Source organism: Bactrocera latifrons, unplaced genomic scaffold (assembly GCF_001853355.1).
Source record: "Bactrocera latifrons isolate USDA-ARS-PBARC rearing strain unplaced genomic scaffold, ASM185335v1 scaffold_172, whole genome shotgun sequence".
Lineage (NCBI taxonomy): Eukaryota > Metazoa > Arthropoda > Insecta > Diptera > Tephritidae > Bactrocera > Bactrocera latifrons.
This window is the reverse complement of record NW_017535208.1, coordinates 480594-499722: the sequence shown is the minus strand read 5'-3', so window position 1 is coordinate 499722 and position 19129 is coordinate 480594. Positions and strand designations below refer to the sequence as shown.

General features: G+C 34.7%; 1 protein-coding gene across 1 annotated transcript in view; it reads left to right on the top strand.

Moving 5' to 3' along the window:
* LOC108967023 (putative mediator of RNA polymerase II transcription subunit 26) overlaps positions 1-19129 on the top strand; it is a 55856-nt gene that overhangs the window by 1368 nt on the left and 35359 nt on the right. Inside the window, exon 2 of the mRNA XM_018930233.1 lies at positions 11876-12320. Coding sequence (XP_018785778.1) covers positions 12261-12320 — 60 coding nt within the window. The 5' untranslated portion in view covers positions 11876-12260. The remainder of the gene's footprint in view (positions 1-11875; positions 12321-19129) is intronic.

Sequence of the window (19129 nt, the reverse complement as noted above, 5' to 3'; positions counted from 1 at the left end):
ACCTCATTATCAAACAAAAAATATTTATATATTTTTTACTTATAAAAAAATTGACGCACCGTAACATTAGTTTGGTTCATCCTACAGCACCAGTTCAAAAAATTCAAAAAATCAAAACGATGCGAGCCAGGGTTTTGAGAATCTTTCGAGAACCTCTTCTGCAGCAACGCCAGGCCGATCAATCTATCTTGAAGCATGTTCGTCCTCAGCCAGGTTTTCATTCGGCAAAGTGACGAAAAAGAGCGTTCAGAGCTCGTATTTGTGACAGGAAGTACGCGAAGAAAACTATGAACTATGGGGTATAGGCTTACATCGCAGTTCTTCAACGCTTCCAATACAGTAACTTGTTGTGTTTTGACTTTTGCTTCTGTCCCCGATGGCACTGCCAGTGATTAAGTTCACCTCTGAGCTTCAAACATCTCATGGCGTTGCCATTATCCAAAAGAAAGACCTTTGAATCTTTCTATCAAGCAGTCAATAAGCTTTTCCATTTCTTTGGTTTACAAAACACGTACTTTTTCAGGAATCAGAAACTCAGTTGAAATACATCCAATACTTCTGTAGAAAAGCGTCTTCAAATCTTCACGATTGTATCCAATAGAAGAATGTACACCGAGGCTTCTAACGCAGAAATTTTCGCATTTTCTTTGTCGTCCGCAGATTCGTGATTTTTCTTCGTCCACTTTCAGTTCTGCCGCTATTTTCTTTGTGTCCGAATAAATGGATCAAAAATGTTTCTCAGCTTTTTGTCTTCGATTAAAAGCAGCTTATCATATTTAATGCCTTTGTCACATCAATAGATTCTTTCTGAAGAATTATGCTGAGTAAATGAGTTAAAGATAGAATATCACATAGGCAAAAAATCTCAATTAAAAATTGTAATTGAGCGAATTTCTCTTAGTACTTTTTATACCCTACTAGGAAATATTAAGTTGGCCACAAAGTTTGTAACAACCAGATGTAAACATTGGAGTATAAGTATCATAAATGATAATTGCGACTGTCCGACAGTATAAATGCGAATTTGTTCCTTAGTTTTTGAAATATCGATCCGAAATTTTACACATATACTTTTCTCCCAAAGCAGCTGTTCAGTTGACAGAATCACCGATATCGAACCATTATAGTATATAGCTGTCTTACAAACTGATCGATCAAAATCAAAACAAAGATCTTTTTATACCCTCTTATACTATAAAAAATGCACCTGTGAATGGTATTTCGGTCCAGCCGAAACTAAAGTTATTTCTTGTTTTTTTTACAAACATTGGAATATTAAGTTGACCAAACGTATTGCTTCTTTCATTATTTTGGTTCGGTCCTGTCAATTACAGTGATAATCCTACTCAACCAAACTTCGATGTAATTTTACTAGGAGGATGGTTTTTACGCATACGCCCATTTCATACAGAGTTTTCGCATACTCAAATAATCATGAACAACTGGTTAGCAGCCATCTGACAATTGTGTTGTAGTTAACTTGACAAAGACTCCTTGATTCGGTAAATAACAATTTTTTAACCATAACTTAACTAATAAAAAATAATCATTGGGTCATGCTATACCTTTTTGGAAAGCTCATTTCACGCGCTAACACGCGTTTGATTGATTGTCGTTTCTTTYAAGTCGTTCGTGAGTTATAGCGTCGCAAATATGGAGCAAAATAAAGAGAAAATACGGCATATTTTACAGTACTACTACGATAAAGGCAAAAATGCATCTCAAGCCGCCAATAAAATTTGTGCAGTTTATGGACCCGATACAGTTTCCATTTAATCCGCACAACGATGGTTTCAACGTTTTCGTTCTGGTGTAGAGGTGGTCGAAAATGCGCCGGAAGGTCTGTCGTCGAAAATTGCGGTAAAATCGCTCAGTCAGCAGCCGTAGCATCGATCAAGAGAAAACAACAAAAAGACAAAAAAAAATTTATGAACAATTGAAAATTCAATAAAATACCGCAAGACTTTTTGACAGCCCAATATCGAAACTATTACCTTGTAAAAGCATAATTGCATTTTTTAGTAGGTGGGGAATTTGCAAAAACTCACTGCGTAAAATAAGCAGCTAAAGTAGATTTAGCAATTAATTCATTTTAATTATATTTGATTTCCTATGTTATATATTATGTCATATGTATGTATGTGCTCATGCGCATCTTTAACTGCAGACATATGAAATGCAAGAATCGTTTACACTCGTCATTTCACCTTACACGTTTTGACTCACAACTGCAATGTGCAGATTTTCGTTTTAATTTTCGTCCGTTACCAACTAAATATGCGCATTTCCACAGAATGGCATGCGCACGGAGCGGATGAGTTGCCATTGTGGCGAAGCATAAGGCTTCTTGCCGCCACAGCGCTACTGCACGGCATGCAAAACTGTATTTAGTAAAAGCGCTATGTATTCAGCTGAAGTACTTGTAAGTGGCTGAAAAATCCACAGCTACTTTTGGAAAGTGGTTAGACCAGCTACATATAGACATATAGTGTATGTATATATATATGTATGTATGTTTATGCATACCTAAGCAACTGCCAGTGCGGCTGTCACTATGTTTGTCAGTTGGTTTTTTCGAGTATTGCGGTTCTTTGCCAAGGGTCAGATGCCATAACCACCACTAACGCCAATAAAGCGCTAATATGTATGTCGCTTGAGGTTTTCGCTGAAAGTGCTGGTGGCTATGCTTTGCCAACTGGTTGACTAGCTGACTGGCTGGCATGCTTTGACTTGTTGACTGACTGGCTGGTAATTTTATATCTGTACAATTTGTTTTTATTTTTGACATAAATATACCGTTAGAATAAGCAGCGTATTTTATTGTTATAGAATTTAGTTAGAAAACTGACAGCCAGACATATTGGATTTACATCAGTAGTGCAATATTTATGCCATTGTATACAAACACAGGCTTCGGAATGCCACTTCCTGGCAGCAAATTTAGACGCATCAAAAATATATTACATTGCCACCAACAACGATAGAATGCAATAACTAACCGCACTGCAAGCAATTGCCAAGGTAGCCGCTTGGGATGTTGCACATGAGCAGCGTCATTGCCATATTGGCCACCTAACGGTGTTGAAAATCACATACACCACGCCAAAAATATTGGCCGGCAACACATACATGCATAAGTAAGAAAATTCAGCTCCTAGTCGTTGTTGTGCTTTTTACTTCGTCAGCCGTAAAGTCGGGTCAGTCAGTTAGTCAGCCATACACCAGCTCCTAGAATGCTTGTGTGTATATATGTATGTGTACAGTTGGCTGGCTGGTGAACTTGCTGGCAATTCATTAAATTCAACAAATAGTGAGCTTCCTAAGCAATGAACAATCATGTAAGGAATCGAGTAACCGATCGACTACATAAGCATTTCTCCAACCAGTTACTCGCTCGCTGGCCATCAACTCATGTTAAGATCCACCTTTTCTATCAGCTTATTTGTGCAACACACCTTTTGCACTCGACGATTTGTCTGTCTCTTTGCCATTTTGCTTGGGTGACTCGCCACAGCCTAAGCGCATGCATAGCTGTACACACATACATACATATGTTCAAAGATTGGTGCGAGTATGCCTATTTCGTTGGCTCACCTTTGTCTTCGTCTGCAATTGCCTTACATTCAAAACTTGGTTTAAGTGCTAAACTGTGCGCGTGTCCCGCTGGTGAGTCCACAAAACACGGCAGCACTTCATTTGATCTGTCCACCTACCTACTCAGTATGGATATTCGTTTGCTTAGTTGTTCTCTACCACTTGTGGCTTATGCACACCCTTCCTGCCACTGACCACGCAATCGCCAAGCGCCGAGCGCACTTTCATACTGCCACTCGAGTTCTGTGCGCAGCCTCCATTTTAGCACGAGTATTCGAGTGTCTATGTGTGGTTGTAAGCATTGCAATTCATCGATCTGTCAGTTCGTCTGGTCATTACTTTGGTCATAAGACATTCCTCGCATTCTACGCCGTTGATTTGCATTTGTGGTACTTGTGTATCTGCGCTGTTGTGCCAGGAGTGGTGCTTTTTGACAGCTTCCATTAAAATATTTTCTGCAGTGGACTCACGAGGAGCGAGACACGACAACCAGAAAATAACCAAATGATTTTGCGTTGCTGTCTGCGGTTTTCATGTAGACAAAGACACTTCTTCAAAATTAAAATGCGAAAAAAAAAAATTATAATAAAACTAAATATATATGTATGTATATATGTATAGAGACATACAAATTTGATACTTTTACATGCTTATTACATGTTTTGAAAAAAAAATCAGGGTTTTCGTTTTTATGATAAGTACTTGTATATTAATTGTATGTCAGCATTGTTGACTTATTCTATATATGATAAATGGCATGCTTTTTATACCCTGTACTAGATATATATATTTTATACTCTGCTATGTGTGAAGGAAACATTGGAAACACTACAAAAATTTATATAAATTATCAGTCCGCGAGCTGAGTCAATTTGGCAATTCTGAAAATTAGCTATATGGAAATCAGTTCAAACATAGACTTTCAGAAAAAAATATTTTTCCAGATTATAGCGGAATATAAAAATATATGGATAAGTAAAAACTGTTGAAATCTATTGACAGTTATTGAAAACGGAGTTTGAAATCCACCATTCTTCAATTGTATGGAACTTAGAAGTGGTAGCTGCCATAATCTAAAATTCCGACTTATAGGCAATTCTCTGCCTCTAGGCACAGTGTAGTTAGTCGTACGCCATGACGAGCAGGATCGATGATTGCTAATGTACTCCTAATGTTCACCACTTGAGTAAAGTGCAAAATATTCTCAAAGCGTTGCAAATATTTGGAAAAGTCTTCCTAATTTTCGAGCATTGATGGCATTCAATAAATTGTATGGAGTAAGAAGGTTTTCAAAATGTTCATCAATGTGTCTGAGGTGAATAGCTTATTTATCATATACGCCAACGAAATAATTTTTTGCAAAAATGTTTGCTAATGCATTGAGTTTAACTTCTCTCATATCATGGAAATGCCCTTGAAATAAGCACGATTCGTTTATGTCACTCACTGCGGCGAATCTGCTATTCATTCCACAGATAGCGCTGTCAAGTATGACGTAGAAAGTGCTTCTTTTTACTGCAATTTTTATTAATTTCTTTATGTAGAATGTTTCCGAGTTTGCTTCCTCTTTGATGGTAACGCCATTTCCAGTGACCCCTTGAAAAAAAGAGGCGCCCGTGTTGGCGGAAGAACTCCTTGCAGGGTCTTCTTAAGTGGGAAAAATACGTGTTTTCGATAAACCCCTAACTTAGAACGTGGACAAAAAAATAAAAAAGAAACTAAAATTTTATTTTTGGCGAATAAAATGAAAACTTCACAATATTCTGTTTTTCAAATAGATAAAAGCACTTCGTCTAAGTCTTTAAGAATTGTATCTCAAAAACCTGTGTAAAATTTCATGAAGATCGGTTGAGTAGTTCTCGAGAAATCTTGCCAACCGATTTAAAAAACACAGTTTCGAGAAAAACGAGTTAAATATTTAGGTGACTGTATAGCTGACCTCGAGCGCACAAGTTCTCAAGGCTTTATCTCCGAAACTATTATTCGCATCAACTTGATTTTTTCGATTTTTTGAAACCCATAAAACCTTGTACCCTTAAGTGGATATTCTTCAATTCTTCAATCGTAAGAACAATGCTCCAGCATATTTTATTATAATTCACCTTAACTCCTCTGCTAACAATTTTTAACGACATAGGAGTTGCATAAAGAATATTAGTTTTCAATAGCATAATGGTGTTGCAATGCTACAACTCCGTGACTGGTAATGTTGCCATATGAGTTGATAGCAAAATGATACCTTTAATAAGAAACAACATACAATTTTAATTTTGAATACTTTTTGCAACGTTTGTTCAAAATCTTTTCTAAATACAATGATATTGCAAAATTCTTCTGCTTCCAATACATATAATTTCTGTTACGAAAACAGATATTTGTAAGAAAATGCTATAGCCTTAGAAGTGATTCATGTGCTTCTTTTGGCTATCGCAACATAGTACAACTGAAATTTTCAATAATTTATTAATTATGTTTGTTTGTTAAAATTAGCTGCATACACTTTCCAACAACCAACTTTCTACTGTTACTGTTACCACAAAACGAACGTTTTTGTCTGCTTTCTTTCGACCAACACAAAAGAAACAAACACAAATACAATATTTGTGAGTGACTTGCAGCGATTCATTGACTAACTTGCAACATATCTCAAGCAAATAATTAAAATAGTACTTTTTCACTTTTTAATGGAATTTTGTTTTCTTGCCATTTCTGCTTTGGTCTTCAATTAGTTTAGCTTTTGCCAATAGCTGTACATTTATATACTTGTACTTACAAAAAAAGCAATAAAAAACTACATTACATTTATGCAAGTGAACATAATTTACTTACTACAAGTGCTTTCCAAATATAATACGATATTATAAGAAACCCTGAGGGTTGTAAGGGTTATGGTAGATTAATGGCTTATGGAAAAAAATATATATAGATATATCTACTATATATATAAATGTATGTATGCTTTTTAAGTATATTTGATTAATCTATGATCTATCAATAAACTTTTAAAACTTAAATTGCTTTTGTATTTTTTTCATTAAAATTGCGTAGCGTAGAATTTGAATTCCTTTCTCACTGGGCACTTACAAATACTCGTATGTAAATTTCTTAAATACAAAATTAGGACAGAAGGAAATCACTTTTTGTTAGGTGATCACATTATGGATGAGACCTTCAATATCAATATTGATTTAAAAAAATTATAACTTAATAATGTTAACATATGTAATACAAAGTGAAGTGGAGGAAAATTTGTCAGTTACGAGGTGTTCTATTGTACGCAATAATTTGTTTCAGGTTCGTTACTTAAGTCTTCTGATCAGCAGGAAATGCCATGTAATATGTAAATCGATACTGGTTTGAAATTTTTCAAAATAAAAAATGCGTATTAGTTTAGTTTTTAGTTTTTTTATAGAAGTAGAAATATATCCTATGAAGGATTTTCAGTTTGAATTTATCTGTATTAGCTTTCTCGCCAAAAAAAAAAAATCATTATTTTATATTATATTATAGACAAGTAGTGTCGTAGGGTACTACATTGCATCTGATAACAACCATAAAGTCTGCTAGTCCCATATGCTTATATCTTCGATAATGAAGCATTTAGCTTTCGTTGTCTTCAGCAATAATCGACATCCGATTTTCCCGAAGATATCTTGTCAAATACAAAAGTTCTCCGTACAAAAACTTGGCTTTGATCACTCAATTCATATGAAAGCTATATGCTACAGAAGGTCGATCAGAACAATTTCTTCTTAAATCGCACCGCTGATTTTGGCAAAAATCGAAGTCAAACTTTCTGAAGACATCTCGGCAAGTGAAAAAGTTTTACATAAAGCACTTTTTCCGAAAGCTCAGTTAGTATTGCAGTTATAGGCTATAGTGATTCGATATAGATAGCTCCGATAAATAAATAGCTTTTCAAGAAGATCAGTTTGATATCTGAAGAACTAGTTCGCGATGAACCAACAGATATGGCTAAAAGACTCAGAACGTCATGTATCAGCATGTTGTATACATTCTTTAAGTATTTGTATCCGTTTGGGTGTTAAAAACTTCGAGTCAAACTTAATGCACGCTGTTCAGGATATAAAAACAAAAAATTCGAAAATAAATAAACAAAATTTCACAATTTTCTAATTGCTTATGTTTTCGATTAAATTAATTAGCATGGATGTAATTATGCCAAGAAGTTTATAAGCTAAAAAGCAATAAAAATCAGAGATTATGTGCCAAAATGGTTATATACATGCACAAATATCACATTAAGTGTACAAATATATAATATTATTGTAAATCCAACCAGACGGCATTATTTACATACATATATATGTACATTGCAAAAATTTATGCTTGTGTTTTCCAATAAATCGCCTAAGAAGTTTAGTACTTCAAAAGAATACAAATCAAATTAAATTAAAACGTGTTTTGTTGTACTTTTCTTTTATTTTCACTTCAACGAAGAAATTCAAATCAAATGGCTTGTAACTACATATAAAACATTATTTAAAAGCTTTAGTACAAACATAACTACGGACACACGGTTAGACATGTGCATACATGTCGAGGAATATTGTACAAATTTGTTTACAAAAAAGCTTTTGGTTCTTTTTTCATCCAAAAGTATTTTCACAAAGTTCACAGCAGATGGAAGTGCAAATAAGAGTGCAAGGCGAACGAGCCGGTGGAAAAGTGTGCGGTGAGAGCTGGTGTGTGGCGAGCGCAATCGCACAGACGGAGTGATGCAGCCACCACATTTCACTGCACTTCGATACGGTACGCCTTTCACTTGAAAGTGGAAATTTTCACATGCAGACTATCAGTGTGCCACATTGGCCATAAGGTGCAGTCGCATTCGCCCGGGTGACTATTACAGTTTAACTGCCTAATTGAGTAACTAACAGCCAACTGCAGCGCAGCAGCGGCTGATTGGTTTGTGCACTGACTGACCGACTGACTGACTGCATTTCGAGATATGGCACACAATATATGTACATACATACATGCGCTCACATGTATGTATATATGTGTGTGGCAGTGGAAATGCCCTGGCAGCTGTACAGCTATGTGATCGGCTTGACCTGGCGTGGGTTAGGCTAATCGAAAGAAATGTGTCAACTAGTTGGCTAAGATGATAAGCGCAGTGTAGCGCTATGTAAAATAGAGTAGCGTAAATATATCGCGAATATTAGTGGCAAAATGCAATTTCCAGCACATTTACACGAAACTTAATTAAGCCATAAAGATGTTGTCTCGGGCAGTCGCTTTTAGCTGGTACAGGGCATACGGTCAGTTGTCTAATAACTTTCGGTATCGAATATATATGTATATATATATGATATATATATATATGTATTAGTATACATCAGCATATATGCTTAGCTGTGTTAGCCTTTGGTTACTGTTCTCACCTTTGGGCGGGTAATAAAAGTCGCAATTTCAGTTTATTGCTCTGACCGAAACTAGTGTGCTCCAAATACCGCAGTAACTATAAAAAGTTATGGTCACAAGACACCATCAAGCCATGGTTGGTGTTGAAGTTTTAACGTCGTAGTTTCTTAAGCGACATAAACAATGTGTCTACTAACAAAAGTAAAAAGTAAAATGATTTTTTAAATAGAAAACAAAACCGTAATTCATAAAAAAAGTTGAACAAATGAGAAAGGAGTTGAGAAAGTCAAGCGAGATGATAATAACAACATAAAATGCCATCGAGACGAGTTGTTAGGTGAGCTGTTGTTTAAGCCTCTATAAACACATACTCAAATATATATGGATATGCAAGTGCTGGCTTTAAGCTCATCACTACTGTACAAAGAGTTCGAAAACATAAGCGGGTATGTCTATGAAAACACTTTGGCGGGAAGATTTGAAGCTAGCACCACGGCCGTAAATAAGTACTTAAACTTAAGCAGCTACTAATTGAGACTATCCCGTAGAGGATAAAACACAGTAACGTTTCCTTGAAAATCAAACTTTATTTGTATATATTTAATGTAGAAAAAAAAAAAAAGAAATACGATTTAAAAAATATGCTTCTTCTTATATTCGAAATTGCCTCTTCTTATGTCAAAATATAGTTCCCAATATCTTACGACTTATAGGGTATGTGGATGGATTTTTTTGGATTTTATAAAAATTTTATTTGATGACAACAGCTGTTCTTTTTGAATTTTTTAGTTGCCAACCTCACACTCAATCGCTTTACTGCTATATATCTAGAAAGTAAGACTTCTTTGTAAAATAATTTCTTAAGTTTTTTAGCATAGTCTTTGTTTACCGCCTTATATAAGACAGATGCAGGAACGACATCAGAAAGCTGCTCATTTGTCGAAACCGTCTATCAAAATGAAGTTCTTGTATAAAAAACTTTTTTAATTCGAAAGATATCTTCACGAAATTTGGCATAGAGTATTTTAAGAAGCAAAGCTACCATATCAGAAGAAATTTTCAAGATCGGTTTACTATATCATATAGCAGCCATACTAACTGAACAGTCAAAAGGAAGTTCTTGTATGGAAAGCCTTTTTAGTTGAAAAGATATTGCCACCAAATTTGGCATAAAGTATTTTAGAAAGCAAAACTACAATATCAGAAGAAATTTTCTATACGGATTTACTATATCATATTGCTGCCTTACTAACTAAATGATCAAAATAAAGTTCTTGTATGGAAAGATTTTATAGTTGAAGACATATCTTCACGAAATTTCGAATGAAATTCTGACCAACGTAACACTAAAATGTCTGAAAAAATGTTTAAATCTGACTACTATAGCATATATCTGTCATGCAATCTGAACATTCAAAATCAAGTTCTTGTATGGAAATTTCTTACTGTATTTGCTTTGCAAAAAGTGTCATTTAGTTTGTGGAACATATGTATATTTATCTGTATTTCATTTGCAATCCAACTTTTGGTTTACTTTCCGACAAACATTTATCATATTGTTCATCCGTTTTTGTATATGGTCTGTAAGCGCATTTTCAGAATTCGACCTTTGTTCTCATTTATCAATAAAAACTATAAAAATAAAATTATTTTTCAACTTGAATGGTGACAATTGTAGTAATTTCTTGTTAAGTTAAGTGCTGTCATATTAGTTTATTAGGAAATTTCCCAACTTGAAGTCGAGTTCGTTGCTTAAGTCTTTTCTTTAAATTCAAAAATAGTTGATTTCTCTTAAAAGAAACAGGAAACAGACATATTGTGTTTCGTAATTAAAAGAATAGTACACAAAAATTAATTTAACGGTTTTCATAATTAATAAAATACCATGTTCATATGACTAAATTGATATTGCGAAATTTAAATAAGCTATAATTGCTTTTTTGATTGTCGCTGAAAAAATTTTTCCTCAAATTCTGCTTTATTGGATCAGATATTTCAACTATAGGTTAATTGGAAAGACTTGTATCAACTTTAGGTTTAAAATAAATTTTTTCAACAACAAGAAGCTTGGCAACTTCTTTTCATGTAAATATACATACATATATACAAGAATAAGCCACGTTTTTAACCTTTTGAGAATTCTTCTATAGCGCACAGCTGGAAAATAATTTCTAGCCTCAACCATCCAATGTCGACAGTTAATTAACTTGTTTGACTTATAGATCTTTATACATAGATGATTCATTGTCTTCAGCGAAGGCTGCAAATAATTGGCAATACAAAAGATGTGCCATTTGACATTTCATTTGTTTCATTCATCATTTCATTTTAATGGTTTTTCGGTTACCATGCTTGAACAACTAAAAACGTTCATTTACATTTTCAATTTGGCATTTTTTGCATTGCGCTTCAACCTGCGCTTGCTCCTTTTGTCACAAATACAAAACTAATTTCTTTGCGCGAATAGCACACCGCCGCGGCATTTTTGTAGTTATAAGTTTTTCTCAGCGTTTTCATTGCATTTAACAACGTTTTCTTCTACTAAATTATTTTATTTACTCGCTAAAAAAATAAAACAACAACAACCATAATGGCAAGACGAACTTTTTAAACGTACCGCTACGGTTCAGCTGAGTTCACTTTAGGTGAAGTTCATGTGAAAGCACTCAGCTGCATGTATGAGCGACTCTTTAATATGGATACATATGTAGACACGCACATACAAACGCAAATACACTTGCATACAGCGCTAACACATGAGCATTCATTCACTAAAGTGTGCGAACGTTTGACTAAAATGTTAATGTATATATGTTTTAAATAGCTAAACACATATTTATTCATACTCGAAAATTTCTCATTTTTTATTTTCATTCTTTTCACACTCGCGCAGATACCGAGACACATACACAACGACGCGCCCCTATGTTTGCTGTCATCGCCGCCGTAACGCATACGGATCGCAACATAACGTGCTAAAGTGAAGTTAACGTGTGCGTCCGAACGCCCCTACGTCCCAACAGTTGTTGTGCGAGTGAGTGTGTGTGTGTATGTGTGAAGTAATAGCTCATACAGCACCGTAAACATAAAGAACAACCAAACCAATTGCCTTAAAGACATAAAATCCTACAAGCAACACCGAAATAGTCAAAGTAGCATTACCGCTAGCTGCAAACATTTGTAAAACAATAAAAAAAAACAACAACACACGAGGAAATATTACTTTGGTGCAGCAGAGGCAGCAACCGTGGCCGCAGCGGCAGTGTGCGCATCTCGATATGGCGTACACACGACGACAACCTGCTCGAAATGCTTTTACGGTTAAGCGAGCCTTAGTGGTAAGTGAATTCTACCAGCTTTATTGCTTGCTATTAAACTTTTTTCTGTGTATGTATGTAGTTTGTTTACAGGCCAATATTGTGTGCGCAGCCAAAATGTATGCATGCGCGTGTATGTGTGTATTCTTAACTGCTTGTTTGTAAAGTTAATTTATGTTGTTTTTTAAACTTATTTTGGGAAAATGCATTTTCCGAGAATAAATGAAGAAATAGTTAAAACGAGGAGATATTGAAAGAAATTATGACTTTAGCTGAATACTATCTACATATATTTTATTGAGACTAGACAACTTTATTGCTAGTGTAATCAGAATCTCAAATCAATATTCACCATAAGGTTATTTTTTTAGGGAATATTACAATTTGTATAATATATGCAAACAGCAATGTATGTTTGGCATAACTTACTGCGGTCGAAAATATTTTTACTATTTTTTGTACATTTAACTAGAAATGTGAATTTATGGACCAAATCCTAGTGCGCTCAGATAATCTGCACACTCATTATGCACGTAAAAGAAATCTAAAATACCCAAACCAAAGTGTGTACATTTTAAAATGTTTGTTTTGTAAAGGTCATTTAGGTGAATATACGAGATTTGGGAATTTAGTCAGCTCTTAAATTGACTAATAGTTATAAGAGAACTAGCTTACATGAGAGACGAAATTTCGAGGAAAAATGCATATTTGCAACAGTATAATAAAAAGTTCTTTAAAAATGCTGATATTTTATGCAGAGCTGTATTTAAAATAAAACCACAACTTTTTCTCCTTTGTTCATTATTTTCCATACAATCCAGTACAATCTGCTTCCTGGTATGCTCTTCTAGGCAAAGGATAAGAATGCTCTATTGCATGAATAGTAGTTTAAGCTGCGAGAAGCAAAAGCACGCTCTCTTCCTTTCTGAGATGGTCCGTGCAGTTATCAACGAAATGTTAAGTTTTTCTGTTTTGAGGACTGAGCTTTTTGTTCAGTTTCAAAGATCAACCTTTATCCAAACGACAAAATCTTTAAACGACACTAGCATGTGTTTCAAATTGGCCTAAAGGATTACGGAAAAAGTCGTATTTTTTTTAAGCATGCATCATTTTCATGGATAAAGTTCGAATATCCTGAGAAAAATCCTCTCGAGTAAAGTAGTTATTGATGCTATGATTTCAATTAAAAATTGCGATTAAGATCGTTTATGCCAAATACGATGTCAACGGCGACATGAGCTTCGGGAAAGAGCAAAATTTTTTTTATTTCCTAAACTTTATGCCTAATTTACGAGGTGCGTTAAGAAAATATCAAGTATTTTAAAATTAAAAATTCGCGAGCTTGTAGTCAATTGTCAATTGTCAAAGCTTTTCATTACTTACTTTGTCTGTAGTTAAGAAAGCCCCAGCTTTCATATTTGTCAGACATGAATTCGTGAGACTTTTTCCTATTTCAAAAAATAGTTTTTCTATATGATAAAGGGCCACCGATTCACCAGCATAGATGATATGAAATGCGCATCGCAGAAAGAACTAAAAGTTAGACCAAAAATCGAATTTGAGATATGTTTCGACGATTGGAGGAAGCACTGGCACCCTAATGCAAACATTAATGTAGATTAATGAATACATATTTTGTGATTTAACTAAAATTTCCGTTCCTCGTATTTATTTTTATCAAAGTTCTGACTGCTTCGAATCGTTTCATTTTCTCAAAACTCTAAATCATAAAAAAGTACCTCTTCACGGGTAGAAAATTCTAAACAAAAAAATATTTACAAAAATTTTTATTTAATTTAATTCATGATCACAATGTCATATTTCGCGCTTTTAAGCTAAAAAATGCGACGTACATATACACATATACTTATATGTATATAATACGTATTTGCAATTTATGGCACTTCGGCGGTACATTGTACTAGATATGTGTATATTTAATAAGTTTAACCTACTGCCAAAATTTCGTGTTGTTATTATGGCTCTTATCACTTGTGTGTTCTTAAAATTTAATTGTGTTTTCATTGCATTTTAACGCCAAGTTGGCTCATTAGTAGGTTTTAATTTACCGAGTTTTCACCTATTTCCTCGCACATCTTCCTCGCCGCAAACTCCGCTTAATCTATCTCACATGCATTCAAACCATTGTTTTTTTTGGTTTTGTTTCGCTTGGTTTTCTAACGCGCTTTTAAATCTACTAAAGCGTAGCAAATGGATTTGCACAAAGTTCACTGCATGAGCACAGCTCTTAGCCGCAATTCGACTCCAGCCATTCATCTGCCGGTCGGCCAAACCTCATTCATTCATTCAACATGCCGACATCATTTCTATTCAAGCAAATGTTCGCAATACGCAGAATTCTTTGTACTCGTTGCTCACTGCGCAACATTAGCAGTTTATGTGTACTTCTCTCCATCTGATTGCGCGTAAAGATATTTTTATAAATGTGTGTAAGTACAGAAACTGTTATTTTTTTTCTTTCACATACATTTTTTTTTTTATAAAAATCCGTTTAAGCATTAAAGTAGAATCTAAATAGTTGACCTCAAAAATTATTACAACGAAATAATTTGGCATGAAAGAAATGTATGTAAAGTGAGGAGAATTTGGCATAATTTCCCAGCAAAAAGTTTTGGGAGGAGTCTGTACACAGAGTACACCCGGCAGTGGTTACATTTGGGAGAGAATTATTATTGACAGGTGTTATTTATTATTAAAGGAATAATTTTAGAGAACGACTGGAGCGACTGGATAAAAACTAATTTAATTTTAATTAAAAGAACACATTAAAATATGACTAGTCATATTCTGCGTTCAATTCCGTGAAAACTTGAAAACGTTTAGGCTCTTTCGGGTATAAATTATTCCGAGAACATTTAGAAAGAAAATATCTTTTCCATAAAAAAACTTTTGTAAGCAAACAAGACTCCACGCATATTCCACATTTCATTTTAATGTTCATTTTCGCAAAAAAAAGAATATAAAGTTAGGCGCAAAAAAATGTTGGCTTTTGTAAAATAGTTCTTAATGTGGCAGAACTAATCATTTTGTACTGTGACGAACATTTCTTCAATTGAAGTAAAATTAATGAAAATTTTTGGGGCAAATATAAATTAAAAATTCATTTACCGATTAATTTGGCGTATCAATTCGATTTAACCTAAATGTAAAGAGTTTGTATGTTGCAAATTTGAAAGCGCTGGTGATCGACAATTGGTTACTTTATGGGTAAAGCTATTAAGAACGCAATTTTTCACGGACAGTTAAAATAATTTTTCGCTTTAAGTCTGTTGCTAATCTTTAAGTTTATTTTTTATTAACTAAAATTATTGTTGATGAAATTAAATTAAATATCAGAAACAACAGAAAGGGAATCAGAGCGAACATGTTACTGGTATTTTTTGTTGTAAAGGATTCCGCTTCATATGAAATAAAAAGGCGGAAGGAACAAAACTTTTGGTTCAAACTTTTTTGAACGTCAACTTAGACTTTATTATTTATAATTTAGTCATTCAAATTAGTTTTTTCACGCTTGTGATAATTTAAAAGCGATCATCAGCCGATGATTCTGATTTCCTCCAACTTTTCTAACAAAAATTAGTAAGTTATAGTTAAATAAAGTAAAAACAAAATATAAAATTTTGTTATTTACCCTTTTCTTAAATAAAGAAACAATCAAAGTGTTTCGTTGTCGCCCATAATTTATCATATCCTAAATATGATACACTGGTCTACAGCGGCTTTTTTAGATATAAGATCGTGATCATGACATGATTTTATAAAATTTATTTCCCGTTTATTTTTAAATCTGTATTTAAATATTTAAATTAGAAGAACATGCAAATATAACAGATATATAGTATTTATAAAACCAATTTTGTCTGGAGAAAAAAAGAAGTCATTGAAAAAAACAGAGTGCCAAATTTCAAAATCACACTAATTGAATGTACTTGGAAAGTTTTTCCTTCATAATTTTCAAGTTGACAATGTCTTTTTAAAGATAAGCAATATGCTCCCATTATGGGACGATCTTTCATAACGTTTAGATCTAGTGAAACATATCTCCCCGTTTCTTACCATAATTATATAAATTATCTGAAAATGATATCCGTTATAGGAGTATCAACTATTTGATCTTAGAATCGTAAAGATTGAAAAAATTTCTTCATAATTTGGTGCTTTATCGTTACCTAAGAAAAATTTCTAAACTAAACTTTTCAAGCTTCACATTTCGGAACAGTCAGAACTTTGATCTGATGAAAATCTGTATTTTTCGTGCATTGCCGTATTTGAAGATCAACTACAGTCCGCCTTTCAACTTTTCTATATTAAGCTTCGGAAGTTTTCTACAAATTTATTTCAAAGAATGTATTTCCACGTAACTGCTTTGATAAATTAATTATTATTATTGGGTTCTGGGAGCATAATAAACTCTTCAAACTAAAAGATAAGTTTTATTGAGTGACTTTGGTAGACTGTAGGTTTAGATATCTTCATATTTGGTTTCTATTAAAACTTAAAACCTTCTGGGATGCAAAAACCAAAAAATATTACCAAAAATGCGCTTCATGATAAACAAAAAAAAACTAAATATTATAAAAATCAGAGCACATTCAATATTTGGACGAATAATTTTGTAGTCTGGACACTTGACACTATCAGAAGTTGCTAAGATATCCATGACAATATTTTTCGTAAAGCTATGTTAAGTGTAAGCAAAAAATAGTAAATTCGCTCGTTTGGGATTGCTGAATAGCCAGAAGTAACAAGGCGCTAAATCAGGCTAATGGTAGCGGCACGATATCGTTTGAAAACTTGGGGAAAAATTCATGAAGAAAACTATCAACCTAACCTTGATTTTGCCCTGCTTTGATGTGGTGTATTCGTTTTCGGCTCACCTTTGCCACGATATTCGGTCGATTGTTCATCTGTTTTTGGGTCATAATAATATGTTTCATGATATTCTGGTAGACGAAATTTAACTGAAATGTCTTACCCTTACCACCGTAAAGAAAGGCGGATATAAAAAGTGCATTTCACGGCAGGCTTGCCACAATAACAGTTACGAGAAATTAGCAGTTTTTAACAAATACGGCAACATAGAATTTTGGAGCATTTGAGTCTGATTTACGAATTTAACTACATTAGGGTGATCGTTAAAAATCTCAATTCACTTTCAGTAAAGATGAAAATATAAGGGAACGAAAAATATTATATTTTTTCCAAACGGCAAAGAAATATATTAGTGACTTGGACTATAATAACATTGTTTGGTAGCGTCCAATGATGCATAGTATGTTTGAAATGAGAGTGGCACCGCATAATGGCAGCAACGGCAGAAACATCAGCAAGAGCAATCGCAACGGCGCGTAATCAGCAATAAGGACAGGCAATCGGATATGGCGAGCAGATTGCTAAAATCCCGACAAATTGCGGTAGCTTGCATGCACCAAATGCATTAGAAGGCCCGGCCTGGATGATTGCGCTGGTGTTGATGTTGTTGCAGCAATACATTGAGCTGCTAGTGATATTGCCACAACTTGAACTGGCATGCGAGCAAGAGTCGTTATAAGTCATTTAGAACACAGACATGCAAGACGAAGTCTGTTTTGAATCGCTGCCATTTATGTATTTCAATCGCTCCAAATTACGTGTGTGTTTGTGGCTTTTGTTTTCAATTTACGTTTCTGCAATTCAGCTGCATGCAACAATTTAGTGGCCGCTGTTTTTGGAATGATAAGCAAACATAAATCCAAACACATACATACAAATAACAAGCGATGTTGTTAAGATCAAAAATGCCAGAGGAAGTTGCAGATAGCAGGGGCAAGAGCGCCATAAAACACGAAAGTAATTTAAAAATGTTTTATGTGCCTTAATTATGTCTGACTGGATGGCTGTATGTATGTGTGCTGCATGCATGCATATGTGGCTCAATAGCTAACTAGCTGACAGCGCGCCAGCTTCCAAATAGCCACCTAAAGCTGTTGTGTCTGCAGCGCCTACCCTACCACGGCTGGCGGGTTGGCTCTGCCTGTCTAACCGACTAACTAACTAAGTAAGCAACTTAAGTGAGTTAGCTGCGCCTTGTTGGCTAGCTTTTATTGTTTTACTGGCGATCGTGAGACTCACTTTTGCATTTCCTGCTTATGCACATTCCCAGCAATGGCGCACACGTACATTAAATACACTTTTTTATTAGAATCCTGCGCTTCTCTAACATGCGAATGCAGTCTCACACACACACGCACTCAATATAATTCATGCCGCCTGTTAGTGCGCTGCTGAGTGGTTTTATTGAATGTTTGTTGCAATTTGCATTAACTCCTTTAGCTGCGCTGTTCACCACTTGCGCCGTCTAGTTGATTTTTTATTGCTGCCTATAAAAAGAATGGCAACACCTTAGAAGACAACTTCAACAATGGCATCAAATGGCTGATCTGCATATTCGTATCTCGTACTCGCATTTGCCTCGACTACAATCTGCGTGCCACAAAAACTCCATTCGTTGAGTGATGTCTGTGTGTTGATTTGTTGTTGTTCTCGTTGTGTGCAGTTTGAAAAGCTGTCACAGCCGCCTGTTAGGAGTTGGCTAAAGGCCGCACTTGACGAAACGAAACAAGACTTTTTCTTCTGTCAAATGCATGCAATGGGGGCGGACAGCTCGCAGAAAGCGCCGACTAATGGGCGACTAGACAGACAGATTGCTTTATGTTGTTGTTGAATGCTTAGTTACGATTTATGAGTGCTCATGATTGCTTTATGTTTTACTGTATTAAAAAAAAACTGCAGCTACTTTCCTTTTGGTCTGCTGTGTGCGCCTGCGGGGC